The sequence below is a fragment of the Cyclospora cayetanensis genome, unplaced genomic scaffold, assembly GCF_002999335.1.
Source record: "Cyclospora cayetanensis isolate NF1_C8 unplaced genomic scaffold, CcayRef3 CcayRef3_contig_72, whole genome shotgun sequence".
Classification (NCBI taxonomy): Eukaryota; Apicomplexa; class Conoidasida; order Eucoccidiorida; family Eimeriidae; genus Cyclospora; species Cyclospora cayetanensis.
This window is the reverse complement of record NW_020312723.1, coordinates 80,268-98,056: the sequence shown is the minus strand read 5'-3', so window position 1 is coordinate 98,056 and position 17,789 is coordinate 80,268. Positions and strand designations below refer to the sequence as shown.

Below are 17,789 nucleotides of genomic sequence, written 5' to 3'. Positions count from 1 at the left end.
TGCGTCAGCACTGTATGGTACACTGAGGCTTGGGACACATTGCACGAGACTTGCTGATTGCCCTTCGCCACTGTCGCAGCAAGGGGGGCCCTGGCGGTAGCGGGAAGCCGAAGTAGAAGTTGCGTGTAGCACAATAAAGTTCAAATCGGCTGATGGGCTCTCCATTGTGCTGGTCCGCCTCGGGACGGCACAGCAGGGACTGTAGGGCTTCGTAGCTGAACGCAGAGCAAAGGGTGCCTCATCCTATTCCTCTTCTCAAGAGTATGAAATTCCCACTAAAAACACTTAGGGCTAGAACGGAGAAGAACGGAGCGCGAACGCGCAAAGCTGTTCAGTATGGAGGGCCCCCGGCCGGGGGGGCCCATTTTGGAGGGGCCCCCGGTTGAGGCCCCCTTACCCCGAGGCCTTCTCCCCACGGAGGAGAGGAAGGCGTTAAACAAGGAGTGTTCTGCAATTCTAGACAAGACGAGGCGTTTCTGGATCAGTTTGGCACTCATGGATGCTCAGCTGTTTCTCCTGAAGCCGGGAAAGACACCAACTCCGAGGGTCTTCTTAGCCAGCAGGCGACGAGTCCGGCTCTCTCTCTCTTTCTCTCGTTCCGCCGTCCGATCCTCCTCTATCTTGTCTGCAAATCGTGTGTGTTGCTGCCTCCCCTGCCTTCATGGGAGCTCTACAAGGCGCATCACCGCCAAATCGAACCGCAGAGGGCCATGGGGACCTCTGGGGGGCCCCTCGCTTCCTGGGCTCGCTGGAGTGACAGCGCTTGGAGCATGCGGCTCCCCCAGGCCCGCCCTCTTCCTCCGCTCCGAGGTGTTTCCTTGCGGAAGTGGACGGCGCCTTGGGCCCCCCCCCTTTCCCGTGTGTTTGTGCACATATTCCCCTCTCCTTTCTACAGGAAGCGTCAAGACCCCGATCCTTTTGCTGCTGCCGCCAGGCCCCCCCAGCACCTGCCTCTCCCTCCGCGCGTCGGGGCAGACGGCAGGCAGGAGCCGGCCCAAGTTGCAGCTGCATGCGTTCCCGAAGTCTCGAGAACCCCCGGGGAGTCGTTCCGAAGAGAGGCTCTCTGGGGGAGCGCGCGCAGTGAGGCCCCTATGCAGGGAGGCTCCGAGATACAGAAGCCTCCGCTCGCCGCCGCCGCTCCGGAGACGCCTGGGGCCTCTGCAGGCTCCCCGTCAGGCCTGGCAGAAATTTTGAAGGGGCATGTGGCAGCGCAGCGCTGGATGCAGCAGCGGTTGTGGGTTGCTCTGACGAAGAGGCAGTGGCCGCTGTTTGATCGTCTTCTGAGCAACTATTGGTAAGGCTTGGCGCTTTCGTCCATGGGGCCCGAACACCCCCCTTCCCGGTGTGCAGCAACGGGAATATGCTGGATTCGCCTAGGGGGACCTGTCCCTGTCCGCTTTGGCAGGTTTTTGCGCGAGCAGCAGCGTCTTTGTCTGCGCGAGAGCGCTGTGGCGTGTGCCTTGCGTACGGGCTACTTCTTATCGGACTGCACGGAGAGAGAGACTGCGTGGCAGGAGCTCGGGCCGAGAGCGCAAGAGATACGGAGAGCGCGCAGCGCTGTTGTGGTCCTTCTGTTTGCTTGCAGGCGCTGCGGCCTAAACTACGATGAAGTGACATACACTCTCAAGCTGCACGGCTACATCCTTTCCCACAGGAAAAAGCCAGAGAAAGTGCGTGCGGGCAGTACATATGGTGTGTGGCTGACGCACACCCCGCGAAACACCCCAGCACTAAACGGATGGCGTGTGCCGCGGGTGCAGAAAGCGAAGATTCTGAGGAAGCAGCTGGCACACGCACGAAGGGACTCCCAAGAGGCTTGGCCAAAATGGGGAGACCCTAGCTGGGGAGGGAGACCGTCTCCTTCCCTTGTTCTCGGGGGCTTTCCCATCGCTGTGTGTGTCTTCTTGTGCGGAGGTGGCGTGTGCAGGCTTTTCTTGTGCTAGAGGAAATGAAGGCCGCAAAAATGCACCCTGCCATTATTCGTCTTAACGAGGTATGACCTTTCCCGTGCCCCTTCTAGAGAAAACGGGTTACTCGTTCTACCTCCACACCACGCCCTTTTCCATCTCTTAGAAGCCGCGGCTGCTGGCCGCAAGTATCTGGCAAGAAGAGGAGTAGAGCGAATGCCTCGTGACGGCGCAGTTTTGACCCGTTGGATCCTCTTGCTCTCTCTGGTCCATAGAGTCAGCCGGAGAAGGAGCATTGCCGAAGCACTTCGTCTCCTCATTCGCTTGATTTCTCTCTTTCGAACCTTCTGTCGCACCCAGGGCATCATAATATCCCAGATGGAGCTGCAGGATATCTTCTGCGCCCTCCCGGCAGACGCCTACCAGAATCTGTGTCGCTTGGCTTTCCATTCTGCCATCAAGTCCGTGGTGCCTTTCACCCGATCGACCGTGCCCTCTAGTATACGCAATCCCTCTTAACTGCAGGAGCTGCTTCTCCTGTAGACTCGGGGCGTTACACTCAAAGGCCTATCTTTTGAAAAGCCCCCTTCCATAGCTACCTTTTCCTTAGTGTTGTATGGACGCACAGCTCTCACTGGGCGGTGCAGGTAAAGCCAACACACACACGCTGCAGCAGCTTTGGCCGCTGCCTCAGTCTCTTGTTTTGGGGCAATTGGTGTGCATGTTCCAAGAGAATAAGGCCTTGTTTTTGTTGGCAGGGTCCAGAGACAGAGGAGGATCCGGCTCCGGGAACGCCTCATGGCGACCTCTCCAGAACAGCTTTTCGCCTTAACGTACCGCGTAAGCCAGTGGTCTTGCCTCGGTCTGTGTCTTGAACCCCATCCTTGCCTTGGTTCCGAACTGTCTCCATGGCTGCTGCTCTGTCCGCTGGGGGAGTCAGGGCAGGATGTTTGGGTCTGTTGCTCCTGCACGTAGCAGCACAGGGGTGACTTGCATCTACACTGGTGTGCACACGCTGGACTGTCCTTGCCAGGCAGATCATACGAATCCCCATACTTGTAGATTTTTATATATATGGACGCAGTGCAATATACTGAATTTGGCGCGCGTGTATCGGGGCACGCATTTTCTCGTGCTGCCTGACGGTATTAGCATTTTACGCTGCCACTCTTGCTGCGGTCTGTGGGTCGGCTCTTAGGATGTCGTGGCGCTGCTTGATGCCCAGGAGAAGGCCCTTTGTTTCCCTGATGAAACCTTGGCTCTAATTGACGCAGACCGCTGGAACGATGCCCCCTCTCTGGAAGGCAATCAAGCCTTTCTTGCTGCCCTTAATGAGGCTCTGGGCCTCGAGGCTCCTGGTTCTCCAGAGGCTTCAGGAGCGCTGGAGGATTCAGAGGATCCTGGTGAATCCCTTGCGGGGATCGAGAGCCCAGTAGGGGAGCTAAATCTGCCGGATTGGCTAGGCAAAGAGGAGCTGTTGGACTTCAGCCTTCCAGATTCATCTGAGGAGCTGAGGGCTCTGGAAGATTCCGCAGTGGTGCATGCTCATGCCAAGGCGGGCACGGAGGAGCCTGCGAAATGTGTGTCGAATACCGTCACACCACGAGGCTGTGCCCCACGACAAGGGGCATTAGACACGAACGGCACGGAGATGCCATCCTCCGCAGCAGGGCACTCCCATATTGCTCCTCGCTCGGAGAAGACGCCTGCGGCAGGCGCTCTCTCCGACTTGCGCCTGCTCTCCCAACCCTTAGAGATCAGTGCCAACCCACGTCCCATCGATTGGCCATGTACGCCTCGGATGGCGTTTCAAGGGAAGTCACAGGGCCAGGGTGGCCGCGGGAGCAAAAAGAATAGGCGTAATCCGTAATGGCTCTAAGTAAGAAGGGACAGCTAGCTGGTGGGCAGCACGTTGCTGCGAGCAAAAGCTGATGGCATCGGCACTAGGGCATTGGCCGTACCCTTCTCTGGATTTGCTAAGCTGCTATATTATACGCAGGTCGTCAAATGTACTGCATTGGTTAATCATAAATACCAAGGGGCGCCTTTTTAATTTGAGGCGCTAAGGAGCAATAATCCTTTCCCTAAGAGGCTTGAGAGCCCGCTGGGGCAAAATTGTTGAATGGAACACCACACTTGTTATCTAAAGGTGTCATTTCACGCTTTTGGATGTCTGAGGCGAGCATTCTGCAGCTGTCTTACAGCTTTCTCTCGGGCAGTATATGCCCCGGTCTTCTCAGCCCACGCAATCGTCCAACGCGACGGCGCGTTTCGCCGTACACTTTATCAAGTAGAAAAGAGGCAGCGTTTTTTAAAGCTATACAACGTCTTCATAGCAATCATAGTTTGCAGGTTTTTGTGCCACCAGCTACCACGAACTTCGCACGCAGTCAAAGAACTGTGCTTCACAAGGGCATTCAGCGCATACGTAGCGGTCGGCAAGCCAGAAAGGCAGCCTTTCACTGCTTTTTAATCACGCACCGTAAGGCCTAGCAAACCAGCTGTCATTGTGCTCTCGTTAGCCCGACTTTTGTAGACTTTCCACGCCGCCCAAATGAATAATCGACAAGTCGCCTACATAGACGGGTAGTGCTACAGGCACCCGCCGCACGAGATTTACGTATACGCACGATCAAGTCTACAAACTTGAAAACAGTGGCCCTGAAGTCTATGCTACATTTCTTATGAGGAACAAACGGTGGCTCATCTGGTTCCTCACCTAAACTCCAGTGTCAAGACAAACTCACTAGAGAGTTACTGAGTGTTTTCCAAACAATAGCGCTCCTTCACCTGCCCACGCACCCCCGTTTTCCCTACCTCAGGGGACAAGGGCAGCTAGAGGGCACGTAGCTGCGCCCTCTAGGTATTGCGAGCATTCAGAGCTAGCTGCTCATAGTATCTCTAGCGCACACGCACAAAACACTGCGTCTTTTTCTGTCGAGCTAAAGCTGTTTTGTTCAAAAGGCGTATACGAACAGTCAAATGAAACAGTCAGTCTCCTACTAATTTGTGATTAAATACAACTCATGCAGGGGAAAGTGAAAAGCGTAGAGTAGCGCACTACGCTCTTTGCATCTTGCTAACCTACGGCTGGCAGGACTCTGCCGGCTGTGGCGCTAAGGCACCTGAATTTCCCCCTCTGGTAGAAAGGTCCATTTCATTTCCCACTCCATAGAATGCCTGTTCTTCGGCAGCTGAACAAACGGGATGCACGGCTACCATGCCAGACGTCTAGGTCAATATAGGTCAACAGCTCCCCACAAAACAGGCTAAGCAGGCACTATTTTAAGCGAAGAAAGCATCGAGGGTTCCTCAAAGGTACAAAAAGGGCAGCAAGCGTGAGAAGAAGCAAACAACGGAGCAGTGACCGAGCATTTAGCCTGGTCCATAATGCAAAGTATACCGCCCTAATAGAACGCTTCAGCAGCTGTCTCCGGTCTACCTCAGATATACCACTTTCTTGGGGCATGTTCTCCTATGTGGCAGCCAGGTTAGTCGTCCTGCCGGACACGCCGTTTATGTTTTGCGATGGATGGAAGCGCCTATGGAGGCCTCGGGGGAAAATGCTCATCGATAACATCAAGACTGATAAAACATATAGTTCCAGGCAAAAAGAGTGGAGAAACAAAAACAAGACAAAAAAGCGCACAGATTTCTTGTCGGTCATCTGGCTTCGCCGCATGCGCCGAGGCAAGACCGCCGCTGGGGGTCATTCTGCCGCCTTTTTGCCGACTTCCTTTACCACGCATATCCTTTGATGAAATAATACAGGATTTTAAAATCTTTAGCGGATATAGACCCAGGTCTGTCGTGGGCCGGCAATACCTCGAGAGAAAAAGGGAGGTCTGCCGAGCCGGTCGCGTTTTTGCCATGCAGTTCGCATATCCGTTGCGTTGCTTGAGGATTCGGTTATTCGCTACGGTTCTAAAGAGGGGTAATAGAGGCGTGAGGGCATTGGAGTCTCAACCGCAGAGGCGTCAGCGTACCATCAGTGGCTGCTACACCACCGCTGCAGGAAAAGGGCATAATACAAATCTGTTTGTAAAACCTGCGGCCTCTTGCCTTACTCTCCGCCGTTACTGCATCCCACGGCCCAGGCACCCATTTTCCAAGGCATTGCCCAAGTAAAGGCACTGAAAAGAGCAGAGAAGTATCAGAAGAGGAAACGGATATCCTGTTTCAACTTGAGAACATATTGCGCACCCAAGTGTCTTGCATTGTCTATTGGGGCAAGGCGTGAGTATGTCTGTGGCGTAGTCTCGTGTGCTTTATTCAAGTTCACAAGATGTTCAACTTCCTCCTGCTGGTGTCGCGCCAAGGGAAAGTGCGCCTATGCCGTTGGTTTGGCGACTACGAGTCAGAAGGTGAGTCCGGCGGTTTCCTCAGATCCGCAGCACGCAGCGCGAAAGAGAGAAACGAACTTGTGCGCGACGCGGCCTCGCGCGTGCTACAACGGAACGCCAAACAGTGCAACGTCATTGAGTGGAAAGAGGACACTAAATTGGTATTCAAGAGGTAGGAAGTGTGGCACGCACTTCTTTGTCACCCTTATATTTTAGCTTTTGAGCGGCTTTCCTGGGTGCACCTCTTATCGTTTTCATGTCATGCCCATCTGAGGAATCGCTAGAGTCAGCTAGCGAGCTGCATAGACTTTCTGGTAGCTTTTCCCTCGTGCCTCTCACTCCAGCGGCGCCTGTGTTGTTTCTAGTTCCGCTCTCATATTTTTGCTGCAAAATTCAGTTTTGTCTGGTAGAGATGCCGAAGCAAAGACTCTGTTTGCTTCCCACTATCCCAGCCTTTCCATCCATTCTGCTTCAGGGGCGCGGTGTGTATCTGTGTCATTCCACCCCGCCCTTGAGCTCTTTGTTCTCGCCTGTAGCGTTTCCTTTTATATGCTTGTGCCTGCTTTCTCTAAGGTATGCGAGTCTGTTCTTCATTGCGTGCGTGGATGCGCGGGAGAATGCATTGTTGGTGCTGGAAGTCGTGCATCACTATGTCGAGGTCTTAGACAAGTACTTTGGCAATGTCTGCGAGCTCGATCTTATCTTCAATTTTCACAAGGTAAGAGAAGGCGCACACTGAAGAGGCCTTCCACACGATGATCGTCGCCTCAGTGGGTGGCCCAAGATGCCTTTCATGATTAAGCTCTGCGTGCAAGTAAGATGCTTATGTTGCTTCTACTGCTACATTAGGCATATTACCTGCTAGACGAAGTAATATGCGGCGGGGAGCTTCAAGAGTCAAGCAAAAAGGCGATTCTGCGAGTAGCAAGCGCCCAGGACACATTAGCTGAAGAATCAGGGAACAAGCCCGCACGCCTCAACTAAATATCCGTGGGTCTTTCAGGGAGGCAACTGCAGTATGAACCAGTTCCTGATCCTGTTGCTTTCAACTCAAACGCTTCGCTTGGTTTTTCTGGCAGCAGCAGGCAGGAAGAAGCCAGCTACTGAATAATGCCGCGAAAGTTGCGTCGATCGTATCTCTTCCCCGTGGGCTTCTGTGCTGCAGCTGCCTGCTAGGCGTCCCACTCCACTCCGCACGCTTCACACTCAACCCCTCAGCGACAACTGATTGCAGTTTCAAGCGCATAGAGAGAGAAGGGCCTCCGCGCTCCGTGCACAGACGAATAGCTACTCAGGTGCAACAGGAGAGGCCTAACGTTGGAGGATTTGTGGGCGGTGTTTGTTTTGTTGCAACTGTGCAGAAGCTTTATTATAAGGCTTCTCTCTGACTTTGCCACTTAAAGAGGAAAATTATTATCTGGAGCGAGAGCTCTGTACACGCACGTCCAACCCAGGTCTTTTGCACCCTCTTTTATCAACCCTAAGACAGCTTGCATTCTTTAAGTGTCTCGCTCTCTCGGTGACAGGCAAGTGCAGCATCTGCCTAGACTCGTATGCATCAGCGGAAGGCTGTTCATTTGAGGGAAATGGGCCACGTGGAAAAGCACAATGCTCAGAAAGCTTTTCTCTATGTCCACTTTAGGAGATACCTGCGAAGTGTTGTAGATGTATGCGATATCGACATGAAGTATCAATGCAGAGTTGGAGTACATCTAAGCGTTCATGTACAATACATCTACGTGCGTATGCCTGCACTAAGCAGTGCATAGGCCCATGTAAATTGCCGTGATATTATTTCATATACATTTGTGTATGTGGATACGTGTATCTACATAGAAAAGGATAGATATGCATATGCTTTGCTGAGCTTTCCGTATGCAAACCTGCTTGCAAAGCTGTGCAAGAAAGCGGTAGCGCACTTCAAGTACTCGGAAAAACGTCTTCTTAGTGACACCGGCAGATTTGAAGCTCTGTCATATGGAATTCGATATATACTGAACGGACGGTTATCCACCACTATTCCAGTCCATTTTGACGTGCTGGGTGCTATGATTGAAAAGTAAGCAGGCACTACAGTAATTTCCAGGAAAGCACCGCAGCAGCTGCTCTGTGGGTTCGGTCTACCGGGCCATTTGGATTATGTGTAATCGTACGGGTACTAGGGTCCCTTTGTGCTGAATATCGTGATGGACTGATAATCCATTAGCCTACATATGTACAGCTAATATGCAGATGTAGAAAATTCGTGTCTATGGAGGGAAACAGGGCAGAATTGATGCAGCCGATGTAAACACGGAAGATGTTATTGCCTACTTACCAAGAATTATGTGGCCGTGGATGTAGGCAGCATATGAAGCCGATAAGGACTGGTAAACTCATATAATTTGTTCTCAATACATGATGCTTATGATATAAGCAATCGTCACTGTAGTGTGATGGTTACGCACTGGGCTTTGAGGCACCCAAGGGTGACGGACCGTAAAGAAAAAGGCGTAAATGGACACCGGCGGAGCAACGAAATACTTTCGCTGTGTCCTTAAATCAGTTAAGCGAGAGAGATATTCAGGGGGAATGAGAAAGTTACTTCTAGTGCTATTCGCCCAATTTCACTGCGTGATTCGTCCTAGCATTGATAAGGGTGCCTCTGCATTTAAAGACCAATAGTTCTTTTCACTAGCAATATTGTATGTCAGAAGAGGCAATTATCTGCCGTCGTCATTCAGTTAAGCGCTATATTGCTTTACAGAGGCTGCGGCCGAGTCGGGTGACCCCCGGCCCCTTGGTTTCATCAGGGATTTTGACCAATCCAATTGGTCTCCTCCGACAGTCCCAGGTCTCTGCATGCAGCAATATTTAAAAATCAAAAACTGTTGCGATGGTATTGCATAGCTGTAGCAGAAGGGCCTTGCGTGCGGTTGTCCGAAGAGAATCCTCCCCCCGTACGTTGACAGCCTCAGCCCCGCGTATCCTTGCGCTATGAATGCTGCCCTCTGCTTGAATTTTGTTCTTTTTAAGCAGCCTGCTGCCCTATCAGTGTTTTTGTTGGCGTTTCATTGCGGCTTTCCTTCACGCCCGCGTCTAGTTTGAAGGAGGTGACCCTACCTCCTGGGAAATTTGCATCTCCGACTCGTGGGGTTTTTAGCATTAGTGCAATTTTATAGCCTTTCCTCTCCTTCAAATCTAAGAGTTCTTGTGCACCTCCTTTTGTTGCAACGAACCGGTGCAATAAATTCTGAATTTTGAACCCAAGGGACCAGAAGCCCCGGTGAACAGGGGCAAAAGTCTCACTACGAGATCTTCACCCCATACTACTAACCTATGACCTCTTATGAGCTGCCCTATATAACGCTTTCTATACAGACCGCATTTAGTGCCACTGGCGTCACCTAGGAAGGCCTTCCTGAGTTGTCAAAAAGACCGCCGTGCGCCACATTGTAGTCCCCTTCCGCTCTCCCTTCCCGGGCCTCTACCTGCCTAATTTCTTGCTGGTACACGCAAAAGCGTATAGCGAGCTATACAAAGAGTGCATTACAGCTGTCTAGTCGAGAAAGACTTTCCCAACTCCCACCAAGGAGCTTGCCTACCGCAACACTACGGAGCAGTGCAAGGGGCTAAGGGCCTCTGTCACTGCTGCAAATCAAGGAAAGCAGCATGAAAATGCAGAACGTTTTTAACTGAAGCTTTGTGGGTGAATTAAAGCTCCCAGGGGCCGTTCATACACTAGGCAACTCAGAGAGTGTCCTGGCCACAAATGGACACTTAAAAGGGGGCGCGGCCCTTGAGGCAGCTCCAAAGGCCCATGAGCAGCTAAAAAATGCAGAAGTACAAGGTGCTTGGCGTTGTTGGGGAGGGAGCCTACGGTGTGGTTTTAAAATGCTGCAATAAGGTACTAATACATTCAGGGCTTTGGAAATGAGATTTGCGCCATACCTTACTTTGCTTCAACATTTCAAGTAGTCAACATGCTCTGAACAAAGTCTCTGGGATAAAAGGCTTAAAATATCTCGCCCTTAGAGGTTGTTTCTTTCATGTGTATCCCTTGTCAAGCCCTGTGGGCCTTGCGCTGTGCTACCTTGTGCTCCGCTACACTTGGGTTCTCGGTTGGAAGCAGAAAATTACAAGTCGAATAAGCAAAGACATAAGAGGTGGGTGGCCCTCTTTGAATTGCGTGAATTCAGGAGACAGGAGAAGTAGTAGCTATCAAGTCGTTCAAGTGGATGAGCGGTGAGCAGTGAGCACGCCACGGGCAGAAAACGAATGCATTTCCATTAAATGGCTGCGGCACGAACATTGAAAGTGATTATGGATTTCAGTATACGCTTAGATGGAAAGAACTTCTCCAATTAAATGCAGATATTGCCGAGGCACCCCGCGGGCCCTTGTGATGAAACGCCAGAAGCGACACTTTTAAGGACGGGCAGGGTGACAGGGGTAAATCTAAATGAAGCAGCACGAAGTTTATGGCGATGGCGAGGGGCGAAAGCTTCACTGTTGAAGCTCCTTCCCTGTGCTGTGCAGATTCAAACAGGCTGGAGAAGACGATTGCGCGCGAAGTGACGTACTTGAAAAAGCTACGCCATGAGAACATAGTTTGGCTCATTGAGGCCTTTAAAAGGTAACAGCCGCTAGCATAATGTCATTGGTAATATTCTGAAGCCAATATTAAGGCCTCTTGTCTGCGCAGTACTAGACTTTGAATGGGCCGCTTTGGATAGGAAAAATTAGGGCTCTACAAGGGAGCACATGACGTGGAAAGCCGGGGCTAGGGTGTGTGTGCACACCCGAAGACTGGTGCTCCCGCAGAAAGGAACGGCTGCACCTCGTTTTTGAGTTCGTGGATAAGAATCTCATGGAAATTATTGAGGCGTCGCCTGGTGGAGTCGATGTCAGAAAACACTGCTGTTACTATGATCGCTGCTGTTGCTGCAACTCTTGCTTCTCATGCAAGCCCCCTAGCACTAATAGGGCACAGTGCGCGTCGCCAGGATCAAGCGATTGATAGAGGAAGGGCCTCTTGAAGGGGGGCGACATTGAATTACAGGATAAGACAAAAAATTAGCAAACCGCACATGAGCTCACGCAATTAGCTAGGCAGAGAAACGAGTAGTCAGAGGCAGAAGGGAGGAGGCAGCAGTTCAGCAAGTGCCACGCAACCGTAGAGGAAGAAAGAATAAACGCATAGTGTGTGGATGGTAAGCGTTTGCCTACTATCTGCACTCAATGCGTGCCGCACCTTTCCTCTGTTCAAACTGTGTTCCTGCATTCTCTCAGGAGGAGACGGTTCGCATCTGCATGTGGCAGCTGGTGCGGGCCCTGAAGCACTGTCACGCCAATAGAATTGTCCATAGAGATATCAAGCCTGAAAACCTACTTCTCAACCCGTCAGCGAGCTCGCACATACGCATGAACATGCTCTTTCGGTTGCGGCGGCTCTCGCTGTTGTTTTTTGCACTCTTACCCACACAGCCCAGTTGCATTTCAGTCTAAATTGCCATCGTTGTATTGAGGCCACGGCACCCAATAAGTCTACTTGAAAACCATCCAGCATCTTTACCCTCCCAACAGCTTGCCTCCTGCTGTCATGTTGCACGCATGGCTGCGACTGACGAAATGACAGCCCCTTATCAACTAAGCAGACCGCTATTCAGCACTGCTTTTTTCTATATCGCTGTATCACTTTTCAGGAAAACTCGCGCCTTGAAGCTTTGCGACTTTGGCTTTGCCCGGTGTATGGACGCGGTCACCGCCGTTCTCACGAGTTATGTAGCCACCAGGTGGTACAGGGCTCCCGAGCTGCTTACAGGCGGCCTGGAATATGGAGCTCCCGTGGACTTGTGGGCAGCAGGTATTGAATTACCCTCTGGCACGCTAGCTTCCAGCCTCCGTTCTCTAGGCTAAGCCACCTCGTGCTGGAATCCACGACTTTTGACCTGCACCAAACTTCACGTATGTCATTCTCCTGTAGCTGGCCGCATACACGTCGGAGGTCTAAGGCATACACTTTGCGAGCATCTGCGTTTTTTAGGGTGCATAATGGGCGAGCTGATCGATCAGCAGCCTTTGTTCCCTGGAGACAGCGACATCGACCAGCTCTACAAAATTCAACTGGTGCTGGGCCCTATTACGGAGGAGCAGGCCAGGGCCCTCTCTGTTAGCCCGCGGTGAGCTAGGACCCCTGTTCCTTCAAAAGATTCGGTGTCTATGGCATTCCCCCTCCTTATGCGATAAAGCAGTGGCAATGGCGTTTACTTACTGACTGGCCAACAGCTGTTCTGAAACACATACTCTTAGCTGTTGCACCAGACACAATACACTGCGGTCAGGGCCGCTGTACTGCCCACAGATATTCGCATATAAAATTTCCGCCTCTGCCGCCCCCTGAGGGACTCCGCAACAGGTGCACGGCCACATGCATTCAAGGCTGCAAGTTCCAAAGCTTCATTTAATCTTGCCAAGCTCTAAACGCGGAACATAGCTCTTCGCGAGGATCGCAGACGGGCATCTCACTCCCGCTCAATACCATCTCACGGGAACCGTATGCTACTGCCTGTTTCTCCCTCCCCTGAGTGCCTTCCGCAGTCTCCTGCACCTTTCCGGGGGTCTCAGATTTCTATTCTCGCAGGTATGCAGGGCGTTTCGACCGCGTGGCATTGGATTTCTTGCAGCGACTGCTGACACTCGAACCGCAGGGCCGCATGACTGCTGCGGAGGCGTTAGAGCACCCCTACATTCGGCACCTTGAACACGCTGCCCCGCGTCGCATCATTGGTAGGGAGCCTTCTGAGCCCACCTTCTGTTCCACGTCGTCACTTGCATGGCCGCCCTTTCCTCCACAGCTCTCACCTGGCTCCCCAGGGAGGACCACCTTGCCTTTCCGTCACTTTGTATTGCCCTTTCCACTACTTGTTCGTTTTGTGCCCCCACACATACATCCCAGCACGTCGCGACACCAGGGGAGCACACATCTGGGCACGGCAGTATTTAGCAAGGAGTAGGGCACAATGGCTTTTGGCGGCATGCTCGCCACGCTGTAGGGCAGCGGTACGACAGGAGAAACACTAGCTAGCTCTGACTGGTCTAGGCACGTGTGAGGCTAAAACCCCGAATGAAGCCGGGAAGGAAGATCTGTAGCTTGCGTTCGACGCTGGTCGGGCCGTGATGCAGAGCCTCTGGTTCTAGACACAAGGTCTCCGTTTTGTGGAAATTTCGTCCGCCATCAGAAACAGGCCCTGCCAAAGGTGATACCTCTGCATGTGCAGAGTCCTCCTTCCACCGCTACTTTTTTGCCTTGCAGCCTAATTCTGGCTCAACTCTAATCCTGCTTCCAAGAGTTTACCCCCTTTAGGCTAGTGCAAGCACTGCAAGCTGGGGTGGGCGGTGTTGGTGGTGCGCAATGACAGGCAGTGCAACGCCGTCCTCAAGCGAAGGCCGTGCACCTAGATGCAATAGTGGAGGGCCACGAACTTTCCGTTGCAGCACCAGCCCCTAACACTACAAGAACGCAGCAGTGGGTCCCTCTGCCTGCTATGTATCGGCTGCCGCTTGTATTGCAGAGTGCACTGTGCCCCTTACTTACTGCGGTTTTGCTGCGCCATCACGGTTCAGAAGTATTCGGGCTCGAGCTGACATGCAGAGACTCCTGTGCATGCATTCTGGGTGGCCCTGGCTAGAAATTCAGTGCTCTATGAATACCAGCAAAAGTAACACCAGCAGCCCTAGCTACAGCGCTCACCGCTGCTAGGGCGATCACTTGGCGACTTGTTGCTCTGTTATGTGGACAGGCAAACAGCAAGCCTACCATGCGGTCCATCTGTAAGCATCAGGATTCACTCTCTGGCTTAAGGAGACTGGGACAAAGACTGTTGCACTGTGCTACTGTCGCTGCGTCTGCTTCTTCTGCTGCTAGAAAAAATAAGGTTTCTCGCGTCATCATAGGATCAACCTTGTACATAGGGAATTCCTGCTTGACAAGGGAGATTAGGCTTTTATTGCACCCGTCCGGCTTTTAAGGCCAAGATGTCTGCCTAGTGGCCTGTTCGGCGTACTGCGCCTCTAGGCATGTCCGCTAGTGTGTATCACCTGCTTGAGAGGAACCGCCTGTTGCTGCCCTATAGTATGCAGCTATACATGGAGAGAGAGATAGGAGACTCGGAGTCAGAAAAATAGAAAAGTAGCGGATGACTGGACCTGCTACTGTTCCCGTGTGGTGCGCCTGCCAGTTTCAGGACTGCCATCCCCTGAGACCCTCCTGCGTTCGATCCGAGTGTACTGAGCATTCTGGCTCTCCTTGTGAGCTCCGAGAGAGACCTACAGCTATATCTCTAAGAAGCAGAGGCAGATGACGGTAGAGCACCTGCTTCTGCAGCACAGGTGCTGCAGTTAGTGTTGTGGAGATGGAGAGGTAGCACCGTCCATCAGGACATGCGTGAATGTTTGAGCGCAGCAGGACAGGCGAACAGCGCCAGCCAGCCATTGCACGAACGAATGTACGGCTACCAGTATCGCCACCCCCATTATCACCAACAAACTGACTTGCAGCCGACGCATCCTACGCCTTCTCCAAGACAGCACCTAGCCCTGCCCCCGCTCCCAACAGCACATGCTACTTCCACCACACCACCATCAAGTATGTTGATAGAGGTGCCACAACGGAAATCCGAATCGGCTGCTGTTACGCCTGAGCCATGCCTCCCTCTTCCTAAAGAGCCCGCGGCGATAGGGGCACCCTCGCCCGTTGCACTGCCTCAGCAGGTCACTGACGTGCTTACTGGGCCTCAACAGCGGACAATGCATCTGGCGCACCAGCATCCCCAGCCAAGTCAAGAGAAGGCGAGCACCTGCGGGGGGAACTTTGTTTTTCCAGGACCAGGGTATGCGTTGCTGCTTCCGACCGCTGCGTCGCAATACATTCGCACCACAACCGGCTCTACCGCGGAGGCGAACCTTCCCCCCTCTCCGGAGGCGCTAAAGCTTTCGAAAAGCCTGTTTTTAAAAAATGCCTTGCCGATTTATTGCTCTCGCTGCTGCGCTGCAGGCCAATGCATAGGGCTGCCCGGGAAGCGGCTTTTGAGCAGGGGCACACGGTTCAAGAACCTGCTGGTGCTGCGGTGAAAAAACCAGCGGGAAGCCTGCAGAGCCTCGCAGTCCTCAAGGCCCCTGTGCATGGAGGGCCTTTGCGGCTTAGGGATGAGATGCAGCTGACAGGCCTATGCCTGAGAGTTGGTCAGGACCCAAAAGCTCTTGGGGAACCAGCAACACCCGAGAGCGGCGGTGCATGCGCAGCGTCTGACACCCTCACCGCTGCCGTGAGCAACGATGGTAGGGCTAGGCCGAACCTTTCAGCCTCCGGCTGCGGCTCCCCCATTGTAGAGAGCCCCCCTTCAGAGCCAGTGGGCCACTTGCGCAGTCCTCCAGGGGCCCCGCAATCCCTACAGCAGAAGGCACAGGGCCTTATACTACGCCCTTCCGTAGATCTCACACTGCAGCAAGCTGCTAGGCTCATCGAACTGGATGGGGCAGCCATCCGGCCCGCCGCAAAGCAACGGCAGCCCCTTCCGAAGCAGACGCAGCGCATGCCTGCCCTTGACTCTTCGCAATGCCAGCAGCACCAGCATGCTGCAGAGCGAAGGCGGGTGAGCTGTAATACGCCCCACAGGCAACCGTTTCTCTGCAGAGTACCGCTGTACCCGGGCGAGCCCGCTGGAAGATTTCAATCTTTTGCCGTGGCTCCCGCGCCACAAGGCTTTCAGACCCAAGGCGAAAATCTGTTCGCAAGGTCGTGTCAGAACGACCCTACCGGCGCCATCGCTGAAGCCGGCAACGCCCTTGTCGCGCGCAGGCAACTCGTATTTGGCCGCGCAAAGGCCCGGAATAACTTGCATCAGTCACCAAATCACCAGCAGCAAAAAACTGTTCTGCGGGCTCCGCTCAATCAAAACCAGCTGCATCGTCGGCCAAAGCAGCAGCAGCATCAGGGCCCACTCAAACAGCACCGCCCACTGAACATGGCAGGAGAGACAGTTTGGGAGGCCTTTACGCCGACCGCAGGAGGCAAGTCCCCAGGCGAGATGAGACGCCGTGTAGCCGCTCGTTTTGCTGGAGCGCCTTGATGTAGTGGCGTGTGATGCGAACCGCCTGTGCGTTCAGAAACAACTATGTATGCACAGAGATGGACCTCCAAGGGCACGACCACGGTTTCTAATGCAAGGAACCCTGCGTTGGCTGCCGCAGGCCCCCGGCGTGCACCTCGAGTCGTCGGATACGCTGCAAGATCCCGCGCCGTCCAGCTGTGCCCGCAAGCACAGCTACTGCCAGAATCTAAGGAGCTCCGGAGGCCCTCAATTCGAGGCCCCCAGCTACTGCCCGTAGGGGCGCCCCACAGTGAGAGCTGCGGCATTCAACAAAGAAAGTGCCAGAGTGTGGAGCCTGCGCAGCAGCCTTATGCACCAGCAAAGACCCTTCAGAAGCCTTTGGTGTGTCAGACGGAAGGCGCTGCATCCCCAAGAGAGGCACACTGCGTGGAATTTATCGAAAGAGGTCCTGAGGGGCCGGGGCCCCCGAGGATCCATGTGGGAGAGCCCCCCGGCGGGTGCATGGTGACTTCTAGGCCTATACCGGAGACTCAAAGGGCCTTAAGGATGGCAGCAAGCCTTACAGTGCCCCCCATTGGTTGTGCCACGTCGTACGACGAGCTCATTGCACTTTTTAGGAGCCTCGCGGAGCAGCAACAGTCAGACGACGGTGAGGCTCCCTAATCTCAAGGCCCTACCCTTCCCAGCCGTGAAGAGAGGGCTCTACGACATGGTTCCAGAGTTGCCCTGAGAAGAGCACAACACAATGTTGCTTTCCGGTTTTTCTGTGTTATTCAGATACAGCTCACATGCGGTACTGGTGTTTAGGGGCCTCCGGGAGTCCCCCACGGCGGCAGGCCTTTGGGGTGTAATTCCCTAGACGGATCCTCGCTGCGCCTGAGGCTCTTGCTGTGTAGCTGCAAGGCACCGCTGGAGAAGCCATGCTGAGATAGTCTGTGGGAACCACTAATTTCCAACTGTTAAGCTCATGAGGAAATAAGATGGTCTACAGGAACCACAGAGATGGCCTAGAGGGCTGTTATTGGGAATCTCGTAGCTAGTATAGGCTAGCCTTTACGAATGTTGAAGAGCTGGTAGTGCAAACAAACGTCTCTCTATGATCTCCCACCGCCTACACTTATTGTCTGTGCCTTGGGGAACTCAAAGCGCGGCCCGCCGCTCACAAGCGCATAATCTTCGAAAGCGGATAGTTCTAGCCAGTCCCGAGGCATCGCACATATTGAAACTGCGACCCTCACCCGGAGGCGTGTCGCATTATTAGGAATTTGAGCTTGTAATTGGGAAGAGCCTGGATGCTGGCCTACCGCATGGGGCTAAAGGTCCGTAGGGTGCTTGAGACTGCCCAGTATGCGTGCTGTTATAAAAACGCAGCACTCTAGGGCATAAAGCTGTGACGCCTTCGTAGTCCCATTAGGGGCGTAAACACACACCTGTAGGGGGAAAGGTGG

The 17,789-nt window shown here is 53.4% G+C and overlaps 3 protein-coding genes across 3 annotated transcripts; all 3 read left to right on the top strand.

The window, feature by feature from the left end:
- The first annotated feature begins 336 nt into the window (after positions 1-336).
- Positions 337-3,777, top strand: LOC34620962. The gene is made up of 7 exons (XM_026335552.1): positions 337-575; positions 896-1,294; positions 1,586-1,670; positions 1,928-1,993; positions 2,268-2,368; positions 2,666-2,747; positions 3,106-3,777. The coding sequence occupies exons 1-7, from the start codon at positions 337-339 to the stop codon at positions 3,775-3,777; spliced, it is 1,644 nt and encodes a 547-aa protein (XP_026191337.1).
- A 2,415-nt stretch (positions 3,778-6,192) lies between these two features.
- LOC34620961 (AP-1 complex subunit sigma-2) lies at positions 6,193-7,234 on the top strand. Its single transcript, XM_022734189.1, has 3 exons — positions 6,193-6,422; positions 6,824-6,968; positions 7,100-7,234. Exons 1-3 carry the CDS (start codon positions 6,193-6,195, stop codon positions 7,232-7,234), a joined length of 510 nt encoding a protein of 169 aa, XP_022586449.1.
- A 2,830-nt stretch (positions 7,235-10,064) lies between these two features.
- LOC113146883 (cyclin-dependent kinase-like 5) lies at positions 10,065-13,647 on the top strand. Its single transcript, XM_026335551.1, has 11 exons — positions 10,065-10,136; positions 10,429-10,474; positions 10,769-10,865; positions 11,054-11,135; positions 11,522-11,631; positions 11,935-12,095; positions 12,276-12,411; positions 12,594-12,647; positions 12,873-13,006; positions 13,477-13,510; positions 13,596-13,647. Exons 1-11 carry the CDS (start codon positions 10,065-10,067, stop codon positions 13,645-13,647), a joined length of 978 nt encoding a protein of 325 aa, XP_026191336.1.
- Positions 13,648-17,789: the final 4,142 nt, after the last annotated feature.